Consider the following 24,514-nt stretch of genomic DNA (forward strand, 5'->3'; position numbering starts at 1 on the left):
AAAAGTAAAGTGAGTTTGGTTTTTTGGGGTTTTTTACATGGCAGGGGTGAGGAGGTTTAAGCCAAGGCTCCTGGGCTGGCATTTGGGGCAAGGAAACCCCTTAGCTGGAGTGGGAAGAGGGCTTAGCTAGGAGGGAGGACACCCTGTGGGTCAAAAGCTGCCTGGGAGGGGAAAGGGACTCCCACTGGACTTACTTACTGACTTACTTACTGATTTACTGACTTACTTACTGACTTATTTACTGATTTACTGACTTACTTACTGACTTATTTACTTGCTCATCAGTAGCAGCAATAGCAGCAGTAACAGCAAGAGAAATAGCAGGAACTGGCCACTACCACAGGACTGGGAGAACTCAGGGACTACCCAGGCAGTGACTGGTCAAACCCAGGAGGCCTTCTTCCCAGACACAAAACCCAGAGAGCAGTAGACTCTGGGACTCAGCCATGGGCAGGAGCAGTCTGGAGACCACAGGGAAGCAGCAGCAGGAAGGAGAGAGCTACTTTTTTTTCTGCACAGGGAGAGACCCAGCTCTCCTGATGGGCTGGTGTAGGCAGAAAAAACACCTAGAGAGCCGAGGGCGGGCTGAGAAGCCAGTCCCCAGTTCTCCCAGTGGGAGACAGCAGGCATTGAGCCCAGGAAAGATCCAAAGGGGGTTCTCCAGAAGGAGAGGGGAAAGGGAAGAGGGGAGCCCATGGCAGGAGAAGGAACCTGGTTCCTCTATTCACTTTAAAGTTCTGAAATTCCTTCATGTCTTGCCAAAATAAAATGTGAGAGTAAACATGAATGAACACTCCAAGTATTTAAATTTATAGGACTTTAATAACCACAAAGTTAGAAAGGGGTTCCTTCAGCCCAGTGAGCAGAGCACAGAGCCAGAGACCCACACCTGCCTCACTTTACCAAAGCAGAAGCCCAAAAAGAGCCCTGCAGGATGGGTTTCAGCAAAATTTATCTCCCAAACCTAAGGACACCAAGTGAGAAAAGGATGCTGGGTAAATGTAGTTCAGGTGTATCAAATTTCTATTTGCACACATTCAAATACTCACCTTCCCTTCCCCTCACTGGAGAACACATCATTTGACAAAAAGATATATGTTGCTCTATGCTATTGGTTCTGCACATTTCACTCTGAAATTTCATGTTAGTCTTGCCTTGTTTTTCCAAAACTAACCTGCTCTTCATTTCTTATGGTCAGGGCTCTCTTTTGCTTTCCCCTTCATCACCTTAGGAAATTAGGCTAATATTTCTGGGTCAAAAAATTGGTCCTGCTGGCTCAGGAGATATACAAAGATTTACAATTCTCTGAGTACGATTCCAGATTGCTCTCCATCATGGCTGGATTAGTTCACAGTTCCATCAAGTGTAATGGTGTCTCCATTTTCCCACATACCTTACAACACTCCTGTTTCTCTCTCCATCTCATCTTGGCATTAGAGGCAATAACAACATGAAGAAAAAAAAAAACCATTGATTGATCTAAGCATTTATCAGTGAGAAGGATAAAGTAGTGAGAACCCAAGGGTTTTTAACCCTTATGTTCTGCCATTGTAGCAATTTTAAGATAGGAGAATAGCAAGTGTAAAATTTAAGTTAATATCAATGACTCCTAGGATTATTTTTAAGTTTATTAATAATCACTTTAAATAGACAAAAAAAGTAGAAGCATAAAGCCTTATCTAAACTCCTCAACCACATTCCAGGAAACAGAGACAGGGCAGAGCCACACCAAAACATATCCTCCATCCCTCCCACACACATACATTCACATCCATCCATTCACACAACATTCACTCAGCATCAACACGCAAATGGGATGCTGAGTAGACAAGTGGGATTCAGATGAGACTTAGGGAGTCAATTCTATCTACACACAAGAGCCAGGCAGTTGTGTTAAGCGATTTATCAAGGATAATATAGGTAGAAAATGTTTAGGGCCAAATTTGAATCCAGACCCTCCCAACTCTAGACCTGGCACTGTAGCCACTGTGCTACCTGTCTACCCCTAGATCTCTGGTTTTAAAGATAGAGGAAGTGTTTGGTTTGGTCTCTTTTGCCTTGTATAAAATAAAGATAAAAGATATAAAGGCTACTTTCCATAATGCTTTATTTAGCTTGCTGTCTTAAGGCCTCCATTTAGAACCCCCCAGACACTCTCACAGGCAAGTCCAGTCAGCACCAAGGACAGAAGGGGAGAGAGCTAAATTTGCTCTTGCCTCATTTTATCAGACTTCTTCTCTGAGCACTAACTGCCACCTGTCATCTCAGGAGCCAAACATAGCTCTCTATTTTGCTTGCCCTGGCCAGGGGGGCAGTCCAGGAGGCATTGCAGGAAGATCCCCCTGCCCCTCTGGACTCCTGACCTCTTGACTCTACTGCCACATTTTTCTGGCTGTTATTCTATCCTTTTGACTAAATTCACCCAGTGCTTTCCCTCACCCAGTTCTCACTTCTGGGCCAACTTGAAACTTATGCCAGATACACTTAGTCAAAAGGAGGGGAAAGGCAATTCCCTTTTCCCAGTCCCCAGCTGTGTACTTCCCTTTCACTGTATTGAAGCAAAAAGCATTGGAATAAAGGAAATGTAAAAGTCAGAGGGATAATAGAGAATATAGAAAATGAATTGTCACAGTCTCTCAGGATCAAGTGAATATGAAGGAGGAAGAGAGGGCTACAGCTGGGTGTGGGGTATGGAAAGGGAGTCTTTTGCACTTCCTGCTTTACTCTAGTTTCTCAGTAAATATCCTTTTGTAATAGAAATAAATGTTGGGGAAATCAGTGTGAGCTAAGCCATGTCACTTGGTTGATACTGGAGACACAGCAACTGCCTGAATGGCATGGTGAGACCACACTGGTGGGGGCTCATTCGCAATGGGCATTAGAGAATTGGTGATCCTGTGCTGGGGACCAGCACCTACCTTCTACAGAAGTTAAAGGTCTAAATATCGACAGCATAGGTGGAAGGTAGTCAGGTGACAACAAAAACTGCAAAAGAGACCACACTGTGCTCTAAGGCGGCAGCTCTCCAAGCTGTCCACTGATCAGCCCTTTATTCTGGGGTTTTAGTTTAACCCCTTGGTTCCCAGAACCCAGGAATCCTTGTCTGTCTAGTTAGGAATTGAACCCTGTTTAATGAGGCAGGGCTGAGGGCATGATCTGCTTGGGAAACTCTAGTGAGACCTTCACTGGCCATTTATAGGGAAAGAGGAGGGAAGGCAAGAGGCTGCTCCTAAAGCTGACCAGGGGATCTGTCCCTAGCAATGGGGCCTGAATCATCAGGAAAAAGCAAGAAGTGTTCCTCCATTCTGATCCCAGATGACTCACTAACCACCATCCCACCCTCTCACAACCTGCCCACTGCATCAAGGAGAATCCATAGAGAGGAAGGAGAAGTGAAGCTGGTCAGAGAGGCTCTGGGTGGGGACACAGTGCAGAGCTGGCCCTGGTGACATCCTGTGCCTCAGTCTCCTCTCTCTCCAGCCTCTGGGAGCACCATGACTCCTGCCCTCTCAGTCCTGCTGTGCCTGGGTGAGTCCTCAGCAGCCCTCACCCTGGGAGGGGACATTACCCACAGTTAAGTCCTATCTGTCACACACTCCCCATCACATTGCAGAGGAGAAAACTTTCCTCCAGAGAAGGGGAGTGACAACTCTAAGGTCACACAGCAAGGGAGGGGGCGGGGTTGGAGCAGAGAAGCTGGGATTCTTAGAGGGGTCTCCTGGGCTCCAGCCTCCTTCCCTCCCAGCAGCCCTAAGCCCTGGCCCTGAGCTGTCTCTCTCCTTCCTGTGGGGATGCTGTGAGGTAGCCGAGAGTAATCAGGGTCTTCTCTGCCAGGGCTGTGTCTGTGCAAGAGGACAAAGACTCCAGCAGCAGGTGAGTCCTTCCTCCCACAATGCCCCTGCCCAGAGGACACAACTGCCCCAGGAGAGGGAGCTGGGAGAGGTCTGGGCTGGGCTGACAGTCTATAGAGAGGAGAACTGGGGTGGGGGGGCTCCTACAGAAGGGGGATCCCCTGGGCCTAACAGCTCTCCTTCCTTTCCAGACAGACTCCCCAAACCCTCCCTCAGGGCAGAGAATGGGTTCTTGGTGCCCCAAGGAGGAGCTGTGACCCTCAGGTGTACGGGATCATGGTTGGCTATAAAGTGGCTGCTAGAGAAAAAGGGAGGATCTGGATGGTCACGGATCAAAGCTGTGAGAAAAGATGGAAATGAGGGCAAGTTTTCCCTCCCATCTGTGACATCACATGATGCTGGGACCTACCAATGCCGCTACAGACATTCATCCTACAAGTGGTCAGAGCGCAGTGACCCCCTGCAGCTGGTGGTGACAGGTAAGGCAGATCCTCCCCCCAGGCTGGGCCAGCTCAGGGTCTCCACAGCTCTGGGTTCCTCCCCAGCTCAGCCTGGCCCTGAGTGTCCCTCTGGCTCTGCCCTTCCTGGCTTCTCTATGTCTGCCTCAGGTGTCCCTCTGGGGTTGGCAGAAGAGGGGAGGAACCAGCATTTCTCTACCACCTACCATGTGCCAAACACATTATCCTTGTTGTCTCTTCGGATCCTCACAACAACTCTGCCAGGTCAGGGCCAGTGTGATCCCCATTTTACAGATGAGGAAACTGAGGCATAGAGGAAGTGACATGCTGAGGATCACATAGCTGGGAAGGCTGGATTTGAACTCAGGACTTATTGACTCCAGGCCCAGGACTCTCCACTGCCCTATGAGCTTCTTCACTCAGCTCCCATCTTGGGGTCAGAAAGAAGACAGGAGAGGCTCAGCTTGGACTCCAGGAGACCAGACAAAGCTGGGGGCTCCCTGGGGATAGGCCAGGGCTAGTGGGGAATCTCCCAGAGACAGGGGAGAGCAGAGGGTGGAGCTGCTGCTGCCCAGGACCTCCTCCCAGCCCAGGTCAGGGTGTTGAGGGGCATCAGGAGGCACAGTTGAGCCACTAATTCTCCTTTTCAAGCATGTTTCAGGGGATCATGTAGGCTCCCTTCCCCCTTCTTCTTTTCCCTCCCCCTCCTTACCCTTCCCCCCTCCTCTCACTCCCCCCCCCCCCCCATTCCTTGCCCCGGAGCTGTCCAAGGTCTTTCTCTCCCCTCCTACATTTCCTCTCTCAGAGCTGAACCTCCCAGCCCAGCCCAGGCCTCCTCCCAGCCTCATCTGCCCCCTCCCTGCCCCAGGGCTGCTCCGGCTCTAACTCCAGGGTCTCCTCCCCCCCCCCCCCCCCCCCGCCTCTCTGCCCCGCCCTCCCTGGCAGCCCTGCCCAGCTCTGAGGTGGCCTCAGGACAGACGGTGACCCTGCAGTGTCGGTCAGAGGGATGGTATGACTGGTGTGTCCTGTGCAAGGAGGGAGAAGAGATCAGCTGCGGCAGGACCCGGAGCCATGGATGGAGGTGTCAGGCTGACTTCCTCTTCCCTGCTGTGACTCCGACCCAGGATGGCACTTACCGATGCTTCTGCTTTTATAGTTATTACCCCTCTCTGTTGTCCTTCCCCAGCGCCCCCCTGCTGCTCCGGGTCTCAGGTGAGGCAGCCCCAGCCCCGCCCAGCCCCCCCAGCTCTCCCAGGCTCCCTCCCTGCCTGTTCAGGCCTGTCCCAGGGGACCCCAGAGGCCAGGAGGCCTGGGAGAAGAGGAGGCTCAGAGGGAAGGGTACACCCTCTCCCCATCATCATCAGCTCATCCAGTTGTGTTGGTCCCATGTACAGACAATATTCTATTTAGTCCCAGGAGGGGTTTGAGGAGGTCAAAGGAGGATAAGAGGAGGGCAGAGCAAGCCTGAGGCGGGGGATGGGGAGATGGGGAGAGGGGATGCATGTTAAACACCCCCAGACCCTCCTCCTCCTCTCCCTGTTCCAGGCACCTCAAAGGATCTTCACCTCCCCCAAAGCTCTGGGAATCCCTCATCTCTGATGCCCCCCTCTCACCGAGGGAGTAATCTCTTCCTCTCAGGACAGGGTGGGTCTCTCTCTCTCTCTTTCTCTCTCTCTCTGTCTCTCTCTCTCTCTGTGTCTCTCTCTGTGTGTCTCTCTTTCTCTCTATGTCTCTCTATCTCTCTGTCTCTCTGTCTGTTTCTCTCTCTCTGTCTCTCTGTCTCTCTGTTTCTCTCTGTCTCTGTCTCTCTGTCTCTGTCTCTCTGTCTCTGTCTCTGTCTCTGTCTCTGTCTCTGTCTCTGTCTCTCTCTCTCTCTCTCTCTCTCTCTCTCTCTCTCTCTCTCTCTCTGTCTCTCCCCCCCCCCATTGCTGACCACCTTCTGCCTAGGCCAGGCCTGAGACCCCCTGTCTTAGGGGAAACCAAGTAACACAAGGAGGGCTAGAAGGAAGGGATAGCGACAGAAGAAACACCAGGCTGGGGAAGAAGGAAGAACAGGGCTGGTCAGAGAGGGGGGTAGAGGGGAGCAGGGAGGGGCAGAGCAGTCCTGGGAAAGATTCAAGTTATCCTGATCCCCCAGGAGGCATCCACACCTCCAGAATGAAGAGACACCCCAGTAAACTGAAAGGGAATTTAAGTGAGCTGGAGGCTGGGAGGCAGCTGGCAGGGAAAGTGGGTCTCAGCCAGGTAACACAGGATGGAGCTTCTGAGGCTTTTCCAGGAGAGCTAGTTGGGTGACAAAACTCTGGGGGTCATCAAGTCTCTGGGTGCCTTCTAGGACAGGGGCTGTGGGGGAAGGGTCTGGGGGTGACAAGGCATCTGTCAGGAGATTCATAGATCCCAAAAGGATGCCACAAGAATGGTGTCTTTGTCCTTGTCTCAGGAGCTCTCAGGGACAGTCTTCTCTGCCCAGACGGGTCCAAAGTGAGGAGGATTTCCTGAGCTGTTTCTTCATTCCCCTTTCTTTGTTTCTGGATCCTTCTAAAACCCCAAAAGCTCTCCCTTCCCCAGGAGCCCCTGGGCCAGGCCTGCCTCTCCTCACCCACCACCATAGCTGAGACTTGGGGACTGGGGATTGATTCTCCCTGGTTTTCCCAGTATGGGAGGGGCATCTCTCAGGCACCCCAATTCCCCTAAGCTGGAAGCACCAGAGGGCCCTGCTCCCCCTCATCCTTTCTCTGTCCAGCACAGCCTCCCACTGATCCAGCAGTCTCAGGGCTCTGGCCTCAAGGCTAGGGGTACCTCAGGGACCTGCATCCAGCCAGAACAAGGAGCCCTGAGGATTCAGAGGGTCCCTCCCTGCCACCTCAGCTCCTCCATTCTTCTCCCAGTGTCCCTGCCTGCCCCCAGAGACCCCCAGAAGCTCAGAGGGGGTCACAGGACTCACAGGAGCATCAAGTTTCAGAATGAGGCCAGGAGAGGTCCTGAGCTCAGACCCATTTGACAGATGGGAAATCCCTGAGGCCCACAGAGAGGAGGGACTGGCCCAACATCCCTCACACAGCAAGTCTGGGCACAGCTGGGCTCATACACCATCTCCAGACCCTCCTGCTCTCCAGGCCTCTCTGGACCCCCCTGCAGAACCCCTAACCCTGCCCATTCTCATCCCCAGGGACCTCTCCAAGCCCTGAATCTGAGAACAAGCCCTCAGGTGAATACCTGGAGAATTCCTGACAGAGAGTGGAGGGAAGCAGGCGGCTGGGTGGTCCAGTCAGGGTCTGCTCATTTCCCACCACTCCTCCTACAACACCCCATTATATGTCTCCCAGCTCTGGACCTTTGCCAAGGCTGTGCCCCCTGCCTGGAATGCTCTCCCTCCTCACCTTCTCTTATAATGCAAAGATGTCTCTGCAACTAGGCTTAGGAGCTGCCTCCATAGGGAGCTGGAGGAGGTCTGGGCTGGGCTGACAGTCTATAGAGAGGGGACCCGGGGTGGGGGCGGGGTACCTACAGAAGGGGGATCCCCTGGACCTAACAGCTCTCCTTCCCTTCCAGACAGACTCCCCAAACCCTCCCTCAGGGCAGAGAATGGCTCTGTGGTGCCCCGTGGGAGAAATGTGACCCTCAGGTGCAGGGGATCATGGGAGGCTGAAGAGTGGAGGCTGGAGAAAAGGGGAGGATCTGGATGGTCAGAGACCAAAACTGTGAGACAAGCTGGAAATGAGGGCGAGTTTTCCTTCCCATCTGTGACATCACATGATGCTGGGACCTACCGATGCCTCTACAGACATTCATCCTCCTGGTGGTCAGAGCGCAGTGACCCCCTGGAGCTGGTGGTCACAGGTAAGGCAGATCCTCCCCCCAGGCAGGGCTGGCTCAGGGTCTCCACAGCTCTGGGTCCCTCCTCAGCCCAGCCTGGCTCCGAGTGTCCCTCTGGCTCTGCCCTTCCTGGCTTCTCCCCTGTGTCTGCCTCAGCTCTCCCTCTGGGGGTGGGAGAAGAGGGGAGGAGCCAGCATTTCTGTAGCACCTACTATGTGCCAAACACATTATCCTTGTTGTCTCATTGGATCTTCACAACAACTCTACCAGGTCAGGGCCAGTGTGATATCCATTTTACAGATGAGGAAACTGAGTCAGAGAGGAAGTGACATGCTGAGGATCACATAGCTGGGAAGGCTGGATTTGAACTCAGGCCTTCTTGACTCCAGGCCCAGGACTCTCTGCACTGCCCCATGAGCTTCCTCACTCAGCTCCCACCTTGGGGTCAGACAGGAGGCAGGAGAGGCTCAGTTTGGACTTCAGGAGACCAGACCCTCTCCCAACTCTGGCCTGGAGCAGAGTGTTAAGAGGGATCAGGAGGGAGGGGAAGCACAAGTAACAATGGAGCCTCTTCTGCACCTTCTGAAGCCTGTACCAGGGGATCACCTAGGCTCCCTTTCTTTCCTTCCTCCCTCCCACCTTCCCTCTCTTTCTTCCTCTCCCTGTTCCTCTCTTTCTGTCTGTCTGTCTCTGTCTGTCTGTCTCTGTCTCTCTCTCTGTCTCTCTCTTCTCTCTCTCCTCTCCCTCCCTCTCTTATCTCTCTGTCTGTCTCTCTGTCTTTCTCTCTGTCTCTCTCTCTGTCTCTGTCTCTCTGTCTGTCTCTGTCTGTCTCTGTCTCTCTCTCTGTCTCTGTCTCTCTGTCTGTCTCTGCCTGTCTCTGTCTCTGTCTCTCTCTCTCTGTCTCTGTCTCTCTGTCTGTCTCTGTCTGTCTCTGTCTCTCTCTCTGTCTCTGTCTCTCTGTCTGTCTCTGCCTGTCTCTGTCTCTGTCTCTGTCTCTCTCTCTCTGTCTCTCTCTTCTCTCTCTCTTCTCCCTCCCTCTCTTCTCTCTCTGTCTGTCTCTCTGTCTTTCTCTCTGTCTGTCTCTGTCTGTCTCTGTGTCTCTCTCTGTCTCTGTCTCTCTGTCTGTCTCTGCCTGTCTCTGTCTCTGTCTCTGTCTCTCTCTTCCTCTCTGTCTCTGTCTCTGTCTCTGTCTCTCTTCCTCTCTGTCTCTGTCTCTCTCTGTCTCTGTCTCTCTCTGTCTCTCTCTGTCTCTGTCTCTGTCTGTCTGTCTGTCTCTCTCTCTCTCTCTCTCTCTCTCTCTCTCTCTCTCTCTCTCTCTCTCTCTCTCTCTCTCCCTCTTTCCCTCTCCTCCCTCTGGGCATAGCTGGGCTCACACCTATCTCCAGACCCTCCAGCTCTCCAGGCCTCTCTGGACTCCCTGTAGAGCCCCCAACTCTGCCCCTTCCTCATCCCCAGGGTCCTTCTCTCTAAGCCCTGAGTCTGAGAACAAGCCATCAGGTGAGTACCTGGATGATTCCTGACAGAGGGTGGGGGAGGCAGGGTCTGCTTGCCAAGTTCAGGCTCTCTTCATTTTCCACCACTCCTCCTGTATCACTTTATTATTCTTCCACCTCTGAGTCTTTGCCCAGGCTGTGTCCCCTGTCTGGAATGCTCTCTCTCCTCACCTCCTCTTGTAATTCAAGACCAGTCATGAAAATGAGCCCTGAGGAAGATTCAGAGCATCCCTCCCTGCCACCTCAGCTCCTCCATTCTTCTTGCTGAGTAGGATCCTGCCTGACCCCAGAGCTATCCCCAAGAGCCTGGAGAGGCATCACAGAAATCACAGGCGCATCAAGTCTCAGAATGAGGCCAGGAGAGGTCCTGAGCTCAGGCCCATTTGACAGATGGGAAATCCGTGAGGCCCACAGAGAGGAGGGACTGGCCCAACATCCCTCACCCAGCAAGTCTGGGCACAGCTGGGCTCACAACCCATCTCCAGACCCTCGAGCTCTCTGGACCCCCCTGCAGAGCCCCTAACTATGCCCCTTCCTCATCCCCAGAGACCTTATCTTCAAGCCCTGAATCTGAGAACAGGCCCTCAGATGCTCCTTCCCCCTCTGTAGCCTGTCTCTGATCTCCTCCCAGAAAGAAGCTGCACCCCAAAGTCACCAGAGAGGTTGTCCTTGCCCAGGCTAAGGGTACCCCTCTTCACCCTCCACCCTTTCTTGTAGGGTGAGTACCTGGAGGATTCCTGACAGAGAGTGGAGGGAGGCAGAGGGGATGGATGTCCAGTTAATGTCTGCCTACCTCAACCAGTGTCTCTAATTCCCACCACTCCTCCTGCAACACTTTTTTAATCTCCCAGCTCTGGGCCTTTGCCCAGGCTGTGCCCCTGCCTGGAATGCTCTCCCATTTCACCTCTTCTTACAATGCAAAGATGTCTCTGAGACTAAGCTTAGGATCTGCCTCCTATAGGAATCCTTTCCTGATCTTCAAGCTTTCCTATACCCACTTGTTAGTGACTCAACTGCTCAGATGAGACTTATTAATTTCTACAGGAAAAAACAGAGCATTACAGGAGACTTTATTTTGCTTTTGTATCCTCTGTGCCTGTCCTAGCACAGGGCCTGGCCCAGGGTCAGGTTAATAAAAGTCTGGAGAAATGAATCCTGGAATAAGCCTGGGGCCCCCTGAGGACAGGGCAGGACAGGGGACTCCGCACACATCAGGGTTATCTTATCCCCCCAAACCTCAGTCTGTATCCCGGGCTTTGCCAGGTCTCTCCAGCCTCCCAGCAGGCTTCCCCATCCTGACCTCCTACAGGAAGCCTCTCCTGATCCCCAGCTTGTCCCCCCCCCCCAGCTATTAGGGATTCCCTCCTCAGAGAGATGATGTATTTGTGTCCATGTGGAGCCCCCGGAGGGCAGGAGGTAGCTTGGTTTTACTTGTATCTTCTGGGATGGGCACAGGGTGGGGATGAATAAAAGTCTGGAGGACTGAATCATGGAATAAGTCTGGGGGCCCCTGAGGACAGGGCTGGGTCTCCTTCCCTCCCCCTGGGGGTGGCACAGGCAGAAAGTGTTGTCATGGTAACCCAGAGAGAGGAGAAAGTCCTACCAGAAAGGGTGGAGGGGGAGGAGGGGGACCCTTAGCCTGGGCAAGGAAGGCGTCTCTGGTGACTTTGGGGTGCAGCTTCTGTCTAGGGAGGAGATCAGAGCCAGCCTACAGAGGGGGGAGGAGCAAGTGAGGGGAGGAAGTGCAAGCATGGAGGGTCGGGGAAGGAGGGAGCTGGGAAGAACTGAAGGGAGAGCAGAGGAAGGTCTCAGGGCAGGAGGAGGCAGGAGGCTGCCCAGCCCCTCAGCCCCTCCCCTCCCTCATCCACAGAGCCAGGCTACCAGCAGGGGAATAACAGGCATCTCCCCAGGTCAGGGCAAGCGTATGGGAGGAGGATCTGAGTGCTTGTGGGAGACGAAACACGGGTGAAACGGGGGCTGAGCACCGGGCACCCATTACTCAGTGACCATCTCCTATCCGCAGATGCTGCTGCCCTGGATTACACTGTGGGCAACCTGGTCCGCCTCACCTTGGCTGGGCTGGTCCTCGTCCTCCTGGGGGTCCTGCTGGCTGAGCACTGGAAAAGCTCCAGAGAACAACCCATCCCGGGAGTCCTTGGCTGAGCCCTCCGGCCAGAGCAGCCCCCGAGACAGAGGAAGGAAGGAAGGAATGGACATAATCTTTTAAAAATCAAATTTTAAAAATGTAGTGAGGGCTGCCTATGAGTCATGTCTCTATGAAACACCAAGAAACAATTATTAAGAGTCGGAGACAGAGACAGAAGGATGAGGGAGAATTTGTTGCGTCCAGTATTAGGGCCCGGTTTTCGTCCCAGCCCCCACCACGGAAGACCAATAAACAATGCAATTACCAAGAGGGTCGTTTATTGACTAATGCGCACAGCAAACGAGTTCCCTTCTCCCTCCTGAGGGCTGGGACTTAAATACCCTCCAGCATGTATTCCCGCCCCCCTAGTCCCTATCTGGGATGTACCATCCTTGAAACTTTGACAGGTTCATGTTGCTGGGCTCTGCTTGGCCCCTGAGTTCGTATCTGGTACATACCAGCTGCTGGGGCTTTGACATATTTATGTTTGTGAACTTCCAAGGATGGGCAGCTGCCTGCTCAGGCCACCCTCATTTCCCACTTATTTTTCTCTTGGGGGGAAGAGTGAGGGCCTGCTCACTGGGGCAGCTCATAGCCCTCAGCTCGGGGCTCGATGGTGGCTAGGGATTGATACTGTTGTCGGAGGGCCAACACGTGGATGGTGTCCAGCCGGACTTTCACGAACTGAACAAGGCGGTTGGAAATGCAGGGGCCAAACTTTAAGAGTAGGATTAAGATTATAAGGGTCCTATAAGGGACATGACTAGGGTAGTGAGCCAGGGAGAGGAGTTAAAAAAGGTGGGCGTACCAGGGGCCAGCAGTTTCTCTCTCCTATGTATGGTGTCATGTATTCTGGTAGTGAGTCCTGCCATCTGTAAACCTCAAATTTCCTTAGACTTATAAATGTTGGAAATTTCACCATTGGGATATTTCATACTTGGAAAATTTCTTACTGATAGTCTATTGGAATGGGAACCCCATTGGCATGGGAGGTTCCTTCTCTTCCCTTCTTAAGATTACTTTAGGACAGAAACCCTTTGCTGAACAATGGAAAGGGCTTTGACCTATGCTTAAGCATAGAACAGGAAGTTCTTTGAGTCTTGATTGATTTTAGAATGGATACAATGGAGATACTTGGAATAAATCTCCTCCCTATTCAGTCCTAATAGGATTGAGTAAGGGCTGCAGCCTAGATCAAAATTTAATTACTCCAATCCCTACCCTACTCAAGTTAACAGGATTTAGAAAGGGCTGTAGCAAAGGAGTAAAGATTTAATCATTTGAAAATATGACCTTCAACAGACATGTGCAAAAGCCAGAAACCTCTGGGCGGTCCTGGGTTAAGCGAGAGCCTCCATTGGCACAGGGAAATTGATGAAGAGTGATTGGTAGATGGGAGAACTGAGGGGAGGAACTTGGATGGTTTCCTTAAAGATAGGGGGTCTGAAGACTCCAGAGGAGGTTGAGGAGAGTTGGTCGGTGTGATTCCTGGGCTCTGAGAAGGCTTGCGCTGAAGGAAGCTGAAGGTGGGGGCCTCTGAGACTGTTTCTCCATTTTGGTCACATGAGTAATAGGGACTGATCTCTTTTCTTTGCCCCAGCTATCTAAGAGCTTGGGCCTTTTGGCCCAGCCTAAACAGAAGGGGTATTTAAGCCCTATTCCCTTCTCTCCCTTTTTCTCTCTCTCTATCTCTAATTCTTTTCTTACTCCTATTGTAATTAAACTCCATAAAAGATTGACTGCAAACTTGAGTTTTCATTTAGGAATTACATAGCTGAATTCCTTGGCGACCTTAATTAATATATATCAGTCTTTTAAAGTGATTCCCTTGTTACATTGTGGCTGACCACACGGGAGTCTAAAGAATCCTCTCAATAAAACTTTTGAAATTCCTTGCCTTTTTACTATACCGTATCACCGCTAAGTCCTTTTTTTTTTAACAAAAACTTGGCTTAAAGACACAGCTGCTAGAACACGTGAGTATAAAAAACTTTTTCTCTTTTCTCCTTAAGTTAAATTGGAATCAGCAGTTTTTTTTCTTTTTCTTCCCTTTAATCTTAAGGGACAGCTGGGTAGCTCAGCGGACTGAGAGCCAGGCCTAGAGGCATAAGGTCCTGGGTTCAAATCAGACCTCAGATACTTCCCAGCTGTGTGACTCTGATAGACAGAAAACAGCTGTTTTAAATCTCAGCAACAGGACTCTAAAGTCCTGGCTGGAAGAGCTGTTTATAAATATACTTTCCCTTAAGGAACAACTTCCTGCATTAGAAAAAAAAAACCCTGTGGAAAGTTTGTTGCTTTGCCCTGCTCCCCACGTGTTTTCTGAAATTACAAAATATATATATAAAAATGAGTACTACATTCTTTGACAATTATATGGCAGCTGAAGAAGTAGGGGCATTGAGGAATGAAGGATACCTCTAAATTTTTATATTAATAGGTACTGTCATTTTTGTACTCCTCAATACTATATTTAGAGATGAAAAAATAAAAAATATTGAGGATAAAATAAAACAAAATGAGGATAAAATAAAACAAAATGAGGATAAAATAAAACAAAATGAGGATAAAATAGAAAATATTGAGGATAAAATAGAAAATGTTGAGGATAAAATAGAAAAAATGAGGATAAAATAGAAAACATTGAGGATAAAATAGAAAATATTGAGGATAAAATAGAAAAAATTGAGGATACAATAGAAAAAATTGAGGATAAAATGCAAGCCCAATTAGAAGATCTAAAAAGTTTCTTACAGGATCAATGGGCAAACACCCACTCTACCAGAAACAGACCTGTTTCTGAACCTTTGAATGAGGAAATTTCCTTCCCTGAAATAGAGATGGAAAACACCTTCCCTATAGCCCAGTTAACAGACTGCTTCTCTCGTGTAGTGCAAATCTTGTCTGAATTTAATCCCCAAAACCCTTCCCCTGCAATCCCAGCTTCTCATGTTCCTTCTCCTACAGAAAACCAAATTCCAATGCAAGGGAGATCTTGTCCTCCTAGAGAAACCTGTCCTTGTCAAACTGACCCACAGGTGCAAAATCCAACTAGAGGCCTGTTTCCTCTAAGAGAAGTACCTGAAATAGGACGGAATGGGGATGTGGTGACTTTAAGACATAGGATACCGTTTACTCCCCAAGAAATAAATGAATTTACACGAAATATCCCCACATATGAACAAGATCCTTTTCTAGTAACAAAAAAGATGGGAGACATATTTTTTCAGTATAATCCGTCTTACAAGGACGTTGAGAGCTTACTACAGGCTTTTTTAAGTGAACGTGAAAAAAATAAAATAATTGCTCATGTCAACAAAACCCGGGGGCGTAATGCAGCACATTGGCCATCTCAGGATCCCAAATGGGACAATAATAATCCTGAGGACTATCTACAACTATACCGTTGTAGAGAGGCCATCCTTACGGCCATGAAGGAATGTGCGGACAGTACAGATAAGTGGATGGAACTGGAAAAAATTAAGCAAAAGGAAAACGAAACCCCCTCCAGATTTATGGACAGAATTATCGAGTTTGGGGACAGATACTTAGATTGGGACTTAACTAAAGAGAATAGTTTAAGACAAATTAGAAGAATCTTTGTAAACAATTCTTGCAAAGTAATTAAAAATTATTTTAAAACACAATGCCCAAGATGGTCAGATATGGACCTTGAAGAATTGCGAAAAACAGCTATATATGTTTTAAAGGGAAACGAAGAAAAGGAGAAAGAAAATAATGATGACATGGAGGAAATGAAGAAAAAAATGAGATATTTAATAGATAGGATAACTAAATTAGAAAGTGGACATGATAATGAACCAACGAAAATTGCCCCTCTCCAGAAATCCAATTATCAATCCATTACTTGCCACTTCTGTGAGAAGAAGGGCCACAAAATGATGGAATGTAGAACCTTTCTTAAGATGTTTGGAAGGAATACACAGTTTAATAATAGTTTTAGAAATAATAACTATAGAAATTATGATAATGGTTATAGAAACCAGAATTCTAGAAATTATAATAATGACTATGGAAATAACTATAATGAATATAGAAATAAGAACTTTAGAAACCAGAATTATAGAAATAGGAATTGGGAATTTAATGACAATGCTCAAATTGAAGAAAATTTTAATGATAATACTCAACAATATATGAGAAATGGCGCTCGTCCAAAAATTACTCGAGGTACTAATGACCCTCAGAGAGGTGCCCTTCAGGGGGGTGCCCAAGGAATATCCCAAACACAATGATGGTGCCCGGGGGGGGCTGAGGCACAGGAATCAGAGGATACAACCTTTGATTTCCCAGACCCTGATGTCCTACTACCCGTTGTCCCTATCCACTGCCCTCCCCATACTAATGAACCCCATGTTACCTTAAAGGTGGGTAACACCTATTATGATTGTCTATTAGACACCGGAGCTTCCTGGTCTGTATTAAAGAGAACACTTGATTTACAATGTTATTCTATTGGCTCAGAGAATGTAATGGGAGTATCAGGAATAACCCAAAGAGTTAAAAGACTTCCTCCTAGAATGGTGTCTGTAGGACCCCTAGAGGTACAACACTCCTTCCTTTTGATGCCTGACTCCCCTTTAAATTTGCTGGGGAGGGACCTTCTATGCAAACTCAGAGCCACAATAACCTGCTCCCCAGATGGCTCATTATCATTAGAAGTACCAGAGGAATCTTTAAATTTACTCCCTGTACTTCTCTCGGAAAACCAGGAGGCAAAAGAACCTTCCATTTTTGAATACCTAAAGATATACCGGAGTCTCTTTGGGCCACATCTTCTTCTGATGTAGGCTTACTTAAATCTGCTGTTCCTGTGCAGATAAAAACTAAATCTAGCCCACCTCCTTCTATCCCTCAGTATCCCCTCTCAAAGGAGGCAATTGAGGGTATTACACCAGTTATTAACTCATTAATAGAACAGGGAATAATAATCCCTTGCAAATCTGAATACAACACGCCCATCCTGCCAATTAAAAAACCAAAAAAAGGGCCCGATGGCAAGCACATCTATAGATTCGTACAGGATCTAAGAGCAGTGAATAATCACGTTATAAAGAGACACTCCGTAGTTTCTAACATACATACTATTATTTCATCTATTCCTAGCACAGCTACATACTTTACAGTAGTAGACTTGTGTTCAGCTTTCTTTTCCATACCAATACATGAAAACTCCAGGCATATTTTTGCTTTCACCTGGAAGGGCTCACAATATACCTGGTGTCGGCTGCCACAGGGTTATGTCGAAAGTCCGAGCTTATTTGAGCAAATTTTGAGCCAAGACACAGACAATATAACATTTAAAAATAGCAAATTAATCAAATATGTAGATGATCTACTCTTGGCTTCAACAGATGCAAAAACATGTCAAGCAGATAGCAAACACCTTCTTTTGGAATTGCACAAAAGAGGACATAAAATCTCTAAGGATAATGTTCAATGGTGTCTCCAAAAAGTAGAATATTTGGGATTCATCTTGACTGCGGGTGCTCGTTATATTTCTCCAAAACGAATTGAGAACATTCAAAAATTGAGTGCTCCTACCACTAAGAAACAGCTGAGAGCAATTTTAGGAGCAACAGGGTTTTGTAGACAATGGATTCCGTGCTATGGGGAAATCACTAAACCCCTTATAGCATTAACAAAGGATTCGGTTCCTGAACCCCTCAAATTAGAGCCTGAACACTTGTCAGCTCTATCAGATCTGAAAAAGGTTATCATGTCTGCCCCTGCTCTAGGCATCCCAGATTACAACAAGCCATTTACTTTATATGTGCATGAGCGAAGAGGAGTAGCCTCTGGTGTGTTAACTCAGACTTTGGGACCTTCTCAGCGCCCAATTGCTTATTATTCTGCCCAACTAGACCCAGTAGCAGCAGGAGCACCACCATGCCTTAGAGGAGTAGCTGCTACAGCCTTACTAGTAACAAAAACCGTTGATTTAGTATTGGGATGTCCATTAACAATAATGTGCCCACATGAGATTGAAGCATTATTGGTAAAACATAGAACACAGGCATTCTCGGATCAGAGAATTACAAGGTATGAAATAACCTTATTAAATAGTGAAAATATTACCTTGAAACGCTGTTCAAATCTTAACCCTGCCACCTTGCTTCCAGATTTACCCACTTCAGGAGAACCACTACATAACTGTGAAACATTAGTGTCCATGGCAGAAAAGCCTCGGGATAATCTCTTGGACACTCCCTTAGACAATGCAGATCTGATTTTATTTACCGATGGTTCCTCTTTTATGAGGGATGGCATACGTTACACTGGAGCTGCCGTAGTCTCAGAATTTGCCACTGAATGGTCAGCTTCACTACCTTCTAACATTAGCGCTCAAGGAGCAGAACTCATAGCTCTAAAACAAGCTTGTATAATTGCCAAGGATAAAAAGGCAACAATTTATACGGATTCTAGATATGCTTTCGGCATTTGTCACTCAGTCGGGATGCTATGGCTCCAAAGAGGATTTTTAACCTCAGCTGGAAAATCCATAGCTAATGCTGAAATTATTAATGAAGTACTTTCTGCTCTCAAACTGCCTAAAGCCCTAGCTGTAGTTCATTGCTCTGCCCATACAGGTGGCTCTGACCCTGTCTCTAGAGGAAATGACCAAGCAGATGCCACTGCAAAACTAGCAGCCATAGAAGGACCTGGATTAATTTTAACATTAACAACCACTGATCATTTAAATTTATCACTTTCCTATAATGAAAAGGAAGTGGAAAAATGGAAACAAAAATTTAAAGCAAAACAAATTAATGGAGTATGGGTGTCATCTGAAGGAAAACCCCTGCTCCCTAGAAGTTTCTATCACCAAATTTGCCAATCTAGTCATAAAAATGGTCATTTTGGCACCCAGGGCATCGTGGACTCTGTCAAGAGAGTATGGATAGCCCCTGGTATAACTACTGTAGCCTCTAAAGTATGTTCAGCCTGTCCTATTTGCCAGACATATAACCAACATGCATATCGTGGAAAAGCCTTTGGGGGACGTCCTCTGGCTTACACACCTTTTGAACACCTACAGATAGATTTCATAACAATGCCAAAGGCTGGACGTTATAAATTTTGTCTAGTAATTGTAGATCAACTAACCAGATGGCCGGAAGCATTTCCTACGACCCAAGCCACAGCAGATTTTGTTGCAAAGATACTTTTAAAAGAAATTATTCCTCGTTTTGGCCTACCAGCACGTATTGACTCCGATAGAGGGAGTCATTTTACCGATTCTGTCTTAAATCAAATATATTCTTGCTTGGGGATAACTCCAAAATTCCATGTTCCATATCACCCCCAGAGCTCAGGCCAAGTGGAGAGGATGAATAAAGAACTTAAGACTATGATTGGAAAATTATGCACTGAGACCCATTTAAAATGGCCTGAAATTCTCCCTCTGGCCCTATTTTATCTTAGAAGCAGGCCTAGAGGAGACTTACATATTTCACCATTTGAGATGCTTTTTGGACATCCGCCTATACAGGCTAAGCCTTTCTCCCCGGCTTATACATCGCTATTAGGGGGAGATATTACTATTGCTTCCTATATACAGGAGTTACAGCACAAACTACGTGAACTTCATGAATCCGGAGCTGCAGTACAAGCTGGACCATTAGACTTTTCTCTGCATGACCTGAACCCAGGAGATAAAGTTTATATCAAGAATTTCAAGCGAACTGGAGCAACTCAACCTTCATGGGAAGGACCATTCCAAATATTATTAACTACTCCAACATCTATAAAGATTGGAGAAAGAGACTCTTGGATTCACTGCTCACATGTGAAGAAAGCATCTTCTGCTGAGACTGATTGACTCTATCCTATCATATGAATTGTGACTTATCATATGAATTGGAGATAATAATCCATATACAAATGGATGCTGTTTTTTTTTCAAGAATATATTGAATTACTGATTTTTTTCTTATTTTTTCTTATTTCTTTTCTTTTATTTTTTTATCAGAATATTTGATTTTTTCTCATTTTTTGTACTGAAGGTACACATAATTAATATTAATATTTTTCCCTGCAGTAATACAAGTTAATATATATACTCTTGCTATAATATCAATATATGCCTAAAAGCTTTAAACTATGGGAACCTGCCATTTATTGATAAAATATTATAGGACTGTGATTAATGTTTGTGTCTGATTCCAGGAAAAGGGATAAAAACAAGGAGCACAGACTAAACCTGAATAGTGCCAATAGAGCACACAAGAAATATTAAAGTGAGACTCGAGGTTGCGACGCTTAACTTATGTTTAAGTCGTAGGACTTCCTTCTATCTACACTCTTTTCGAAATACTCAAACAAGTACAAAGCTTGACTATCACGCTGGCTCCCTATATCTCTGAAGGAAAAAAATCAGACAAGGGAATGACATTTCCCCATCAAAATAGAATTCTAATTCTTTCCTTCTTATATTATGGCAACTTCCTGTAGTCTTGGCTACAAATGGCTAAGTGAAATATTACTGCATTCTGTCCTACATACTTGTGGGATAGAAATTACTTTAAACTGGACCTATACAAGGTCTATTTTGAATTTTTCTTATGTTTTTGATTATTTTTCTATTCTTTTGATAATTGACACATACACCCCCATAACTGAACATTGCATTCTGAGCTAAACTTGATATTTTTTTAAATACTTACTTCAGGGGGGATTGTATTTTAATTTAAAATCTAAGAATTTTTGAATTTTTTTTTGTTTGAGATTGTATTTTTATAAAAATCCAAGAATTTTGTTTAAGATTTTACTTTTATAAAAAATTCAAAGATTTTGATTTTGTTCGAGAAAAGATCTTCAAGAAAGAAGCTTGAAACTTTTATATCCAGAGAATGAACTGTTGCAGAAAGATGCCAAAAACCTACACTTCATCAAGAAGATCAAGAATGAACTTTGGATGTGATTGATTGGACTGAACTTTTGATTGAACATTTATTGTAACATTTATGCTAAAAGGGACTGCCCCTAATTTGGCTTTCTGTCAATGCGCCTAGCAAACATTGGTTTTGCTTTCTTTTCTTTTCTATTTCCTCTCTCACTATTCTAATTTCTCCTAGAAAATTGAATATTGTGTATATCTTTAGTTAGAAGTGAATTTAGAACTACAAAATGATTATGTTAAATGATCAATGGGGAGACTAGTCTCCCAATGATCATCAGGGGGGATTGTAAACCTCAAATTTCCTTAGACTTATAAATGTTGGAAATTTCACCATTGGGATATTTCATACTTGTAAAATTTCTTACTGATAGTCTATTGGAATGGGAACCCCATTGGCATGGGAGGTTCTTTCTCTTCCCTTCTTAAGACTACTTTAGGACAGAAACCCTTTGCTGAACAATGGAAAGGACTTTGACCTATGCTTAAGCATAGAACAGGAATTTCTTTGAGTCTTGATTGATTTTAGAATTGATACAATGGAGATACTTGGAATAAATCTCCTCCCTATTCAGTCCTAATAGGATTGAGTAAGGGCTGCAGCCTAGATCAAAATTTAATTATTCCAATCCCTACCATACTCAAGTTAACAGGATTTAGAAAGGGCTGTAGCAAAGGAGTAAAGATTTAATCATTTGAAAATATGACCTTCAACAGACATGTGCAAAAGCCAGAAACCTCTGGGCGGTCCTGGGTTAAGCTAGAGCCTCCATTGACAGGGAAATTGATGAGGAGTGATTGGTAGATGGGAGAACTGAGGGGATGAACTTGGATGGTTTTCCTTAAAGATAGGGGGTCTGAAGACTCCAGAGGAGGTTGAGGAGAGTTGGTCGGTGTGATTCCTGGGCTCTGAGAAGGCTTGCGCTGAAGGAAGCTGAAGGTGGGGGCCTCTGAGACTGTTTCTCCATTTTGGTCACGTGAGTGATAGGGACTGATCTCTTTTCTTTGCCCCAGCTATCTAAGGGCTTGGGCCTTTTGGCCCAGCCTAAACAGAAGGGGTATTTAAGCCCTATTCCCTTCTCTCCCTTTTTCTCTCTCTCTATCTCTAATTCCTTTCTTACTCCTATTGTAATTAAACTCCATAAAAGATTGACTGCAAACTTGAGTTTTCATTTAGGAATTACATAGCTGAATTCCTTGGTGACCTTAATTAATATATATCAGTCTTTTAAAGTGATTCCCTTGTTACACATCTGGCAGGCCCAACCATCCATACGGGAACCACACAGCCTTCAGGAGGGCCAGAATCTCAGGCCCCACCTGGTTCGGTGCCCCCTGCTGTCCCAGCCCCCTCCCCTCTCCAAGTATCCAAGGGAGAAAGGGCGAAGGTCCAAATCCTCTGTAGTTTCTTCAGTGCTGGGAATGGGTGTAGAACTGTCCCTCCTATCGTCAGGAGAGAGGGACAGGGGAATAAGAGGGGGAGGGAAAGGCTGCAGACACAGGGTCTTTAGGGTCATATCCTCAGTGAATTCCAGGGTCCCAGGTCAGTGGAGAACTGCTTGGAGATCTGAAAGGTGTCCAGCTACCACTTCCCCAACAGAAAGACAGGTCATAAGGGGGAGAGTCAGCCCCCAAGATAGAAGTGTACTGGGGCAAATACTAGAATAGCAGATAGGAACAGGACATTAGTACAACAGTAATTGGCATCACACATTTGCATTTGGGTATCTAAACCAACAGACTTCATCTTCAGAAAGCATCTTCTGACAGGAACAGATCCCTTTAGGAAAATTGGATTCCCGAGTTCTTTGCAGAGCTGGTATGTGATGTTTCCGTCAAAGAATATCCCTTTGCAAATTACACATTAACTATAACATTTATAAACACTAGACTAACGATATCTTACAGATGTATTTCCTTACCCCAGAGGCTGGGGAAATTTAAGAAAGCTTTGAGCTATATTTCCAAGCTCAAGAATCAAACTTCAACTGTGGTAAATTAAGGCTACAAATACAAGCCATCTAGGAATAAACTTCACTTACTTCTCAAAGTATGTTCCTAGCAATTTGAGAATTCCCAATTATTAGGGTTGTTTGAGGAAATGGAAACTTTAATATCACAATTTGCATTATGTGCTGATCATGGGATATTGTCACCAAGGAAAATATTTCCTCAGGTCCCAAAGGACCCAGTAAGTGGGTTCACATGCAGGTAATTAACAGCCTAGATGGTCAGAAGAAGTCCATTGCCAGGTGAGACCAGAACATGCCTCTGTAACCATCCCAGGACATTCTCTGTCCGTGGTGTACTTTATCACCATTAAATCCCAGAAGCCTTCATTTGCTTTAAAAGATAAGTCTCACCCATTTCAGCTGAGAGAAATTCTGCTTATCAGCAGTCCAGAAACAAATCTCCATACGCCCAAACAAGCCTTTGATATCACTACAAGGCTGCTCACTCAATTATTTTCATGTATTTTGTCAATAATTTACACATCATGCTTTAGTCACAAAACCTGAAATAAAGAACATGAGTGCTGAATTAAGTAGCTCCATAGTAATATAAATCAGAGCTGTATCATCTCCTGGACCTAGGCCATCTGAAAGACTAAGACAAGGCCATGCAGGAATCACTTCAGGGTAACTATCCAGAGAAATTAGAGAATCATGTGTGATTTTCCCACAACATATATATTACTTTTATATATTATCCCTAAGTTAAAGATCCAATTATTAGAGCTGAACATTTATCTGTTCTCTTTCACCTTCTCTCTCCCTCTCTTTCTCTTTCTTCCTTCAAAACCCTCTGTTTAAAAAGCAGAACACACCTTCCATTGTTCCTTTACAAACCCATATACTAAAGTTTTATGGACTTTAGATCAAAGTCCCTTTCTTCTGAATTCAAACCCAGCATACTTCCCCACTTTCTCTAACATGCTTTTACCATCATAAGTCAAACAACTATCCCCCTGGTATAACTTCAATTGCTAATCGGTAACCCAAAAGAATTCTGATTTAAAGGATTACATCATTGAAACACTATCTTTAGCATAGTGCTCATCCTTTATAAATTTTAGTTCATAGTACAAATTGGTAAACTGAGGTACCATTGAGCATTGAACAAAATCTATGGCACAGGTTTACAATGAGCTTTTGTTTACATCCAAACAATACTTAAAACATATATTTTAGCATCAACTCACATAATAATCATAAAATTCTGAGCAAGCATTTTTCATATATATGCCATTTTTAACACCTTACCCACTCTTTGGCTACTGTTTGCCACAAGTATATTTAAAGAGATCAAAAATGTAATCAGAATATCAACCAACAAATCTCCAGAATCCGTATGTAGTAACTTATCAATTACAATACACTCAACTCATTTTATCATTCTGGACCTGGAATGTTTGCATTAAGATTCCACAGCTTCAAACAAGCATTTCAATCAGACAGGACTGGCAATATTTGCTTGCTTGAGTACCTTCAAAACTCCAAAATATAAAACTAAAACATACTCATCTTTAAGTTCTATCACACAGTGATTGTCAACTTTTTTAGATCCCTATTTCAGTCCCTAAGTATCAGTGTGGAACAACTATAAGCAGTTCTTTCTCCTTCCTATGTGCAAGGAAGGGGTTAATAACTTCTGAGCAATTTATCCTAAGGGTGCTTGGCTTGACTTAGAGTTTATTACTTAGCAACCTTGGTACATCCTTCTCTGTGGATTTCAGTTTGAACTCCACACTTCCAAATAACTCCGATCAAGTCCTTTAGCAATGTTTCAGTGAAACCAAATTGAAGTGCAAAGCATTTACCTGTACTTCT

The 24,514-nt window shown here is 45.9% G+C and overlaps 1 protein-coding gene across 1 annotated transcript; it reads left to right on the plus strand.

Annotated features, from left to right (window-relative positions):
• Positions 1 to 3,260: 3,260 nt before the first annotated feature.
• LOC103101413 (leukocyte immunoglobulin-like receptor subfamily A member 6) lies at positions 3,261 to 11,781 on the plus strand. The gene is made up of 8 exons (XM_056826292.1): positions 3,261 to 3,445; positions 3,835 to 3,873; positions 4,275 to 4,330; positions 4,460 to 4,573; positions 5,255 to 5,521; positions 8,117 to 8,149; positions 9,581 to 9,622; positions 11,642 to 11,781. The coding sequence occupies exons 1-8, from the start codon at positions 3,261 to 3,263 to the stop codon at positions 11,779 to 11,781; spliced, it is 876 nt and encodes a 291-aa protein (XP_056682270.1).
• The last annotated feature ends 12,733 nt before the right edge of the window (positions 11,782 to 24,514 follow it).

This window comes from Monodelphis domestica, chromosome 4, assembly GCF_027887165.1.
Source record: "Monodelphis domestica isolate mMonDom1 chromosome 4, mMonDom1.pri, whole genome shotgun sequence".
Lineage (NCBI taxonomy): Eukaryota > Metazoa > Chordata > Mammalia > Didelphimorphia > Didelphidae > Monodelphis > Monodelphis domestica.

Bases quoted from the DNA above. Each gene is read 5' to 3' on its own strand.
- LOC103101413 (XM_056826292.1), top strand. From the start codon at position 3,261: ATGGGGCCTGAATCATCAGGAAAAAGCAAGAAGTGTTCCTCCATTCTG. The intron at 3,874-4,274 runs GTGAGTCCTTCC...ATGCCGCTACAG, and splicing joins GACAAAGACTCCAGCAGCAG to ACATTCATCCTACAAGTGGT. The intron at 4,574-5,254 runs GTCAGGGCCAGT...CCTCCCTGGCAG, and splicing joins CCTCACAACAACTCTGCCAG to CCCTGCCCAGCTCTGAGGTG.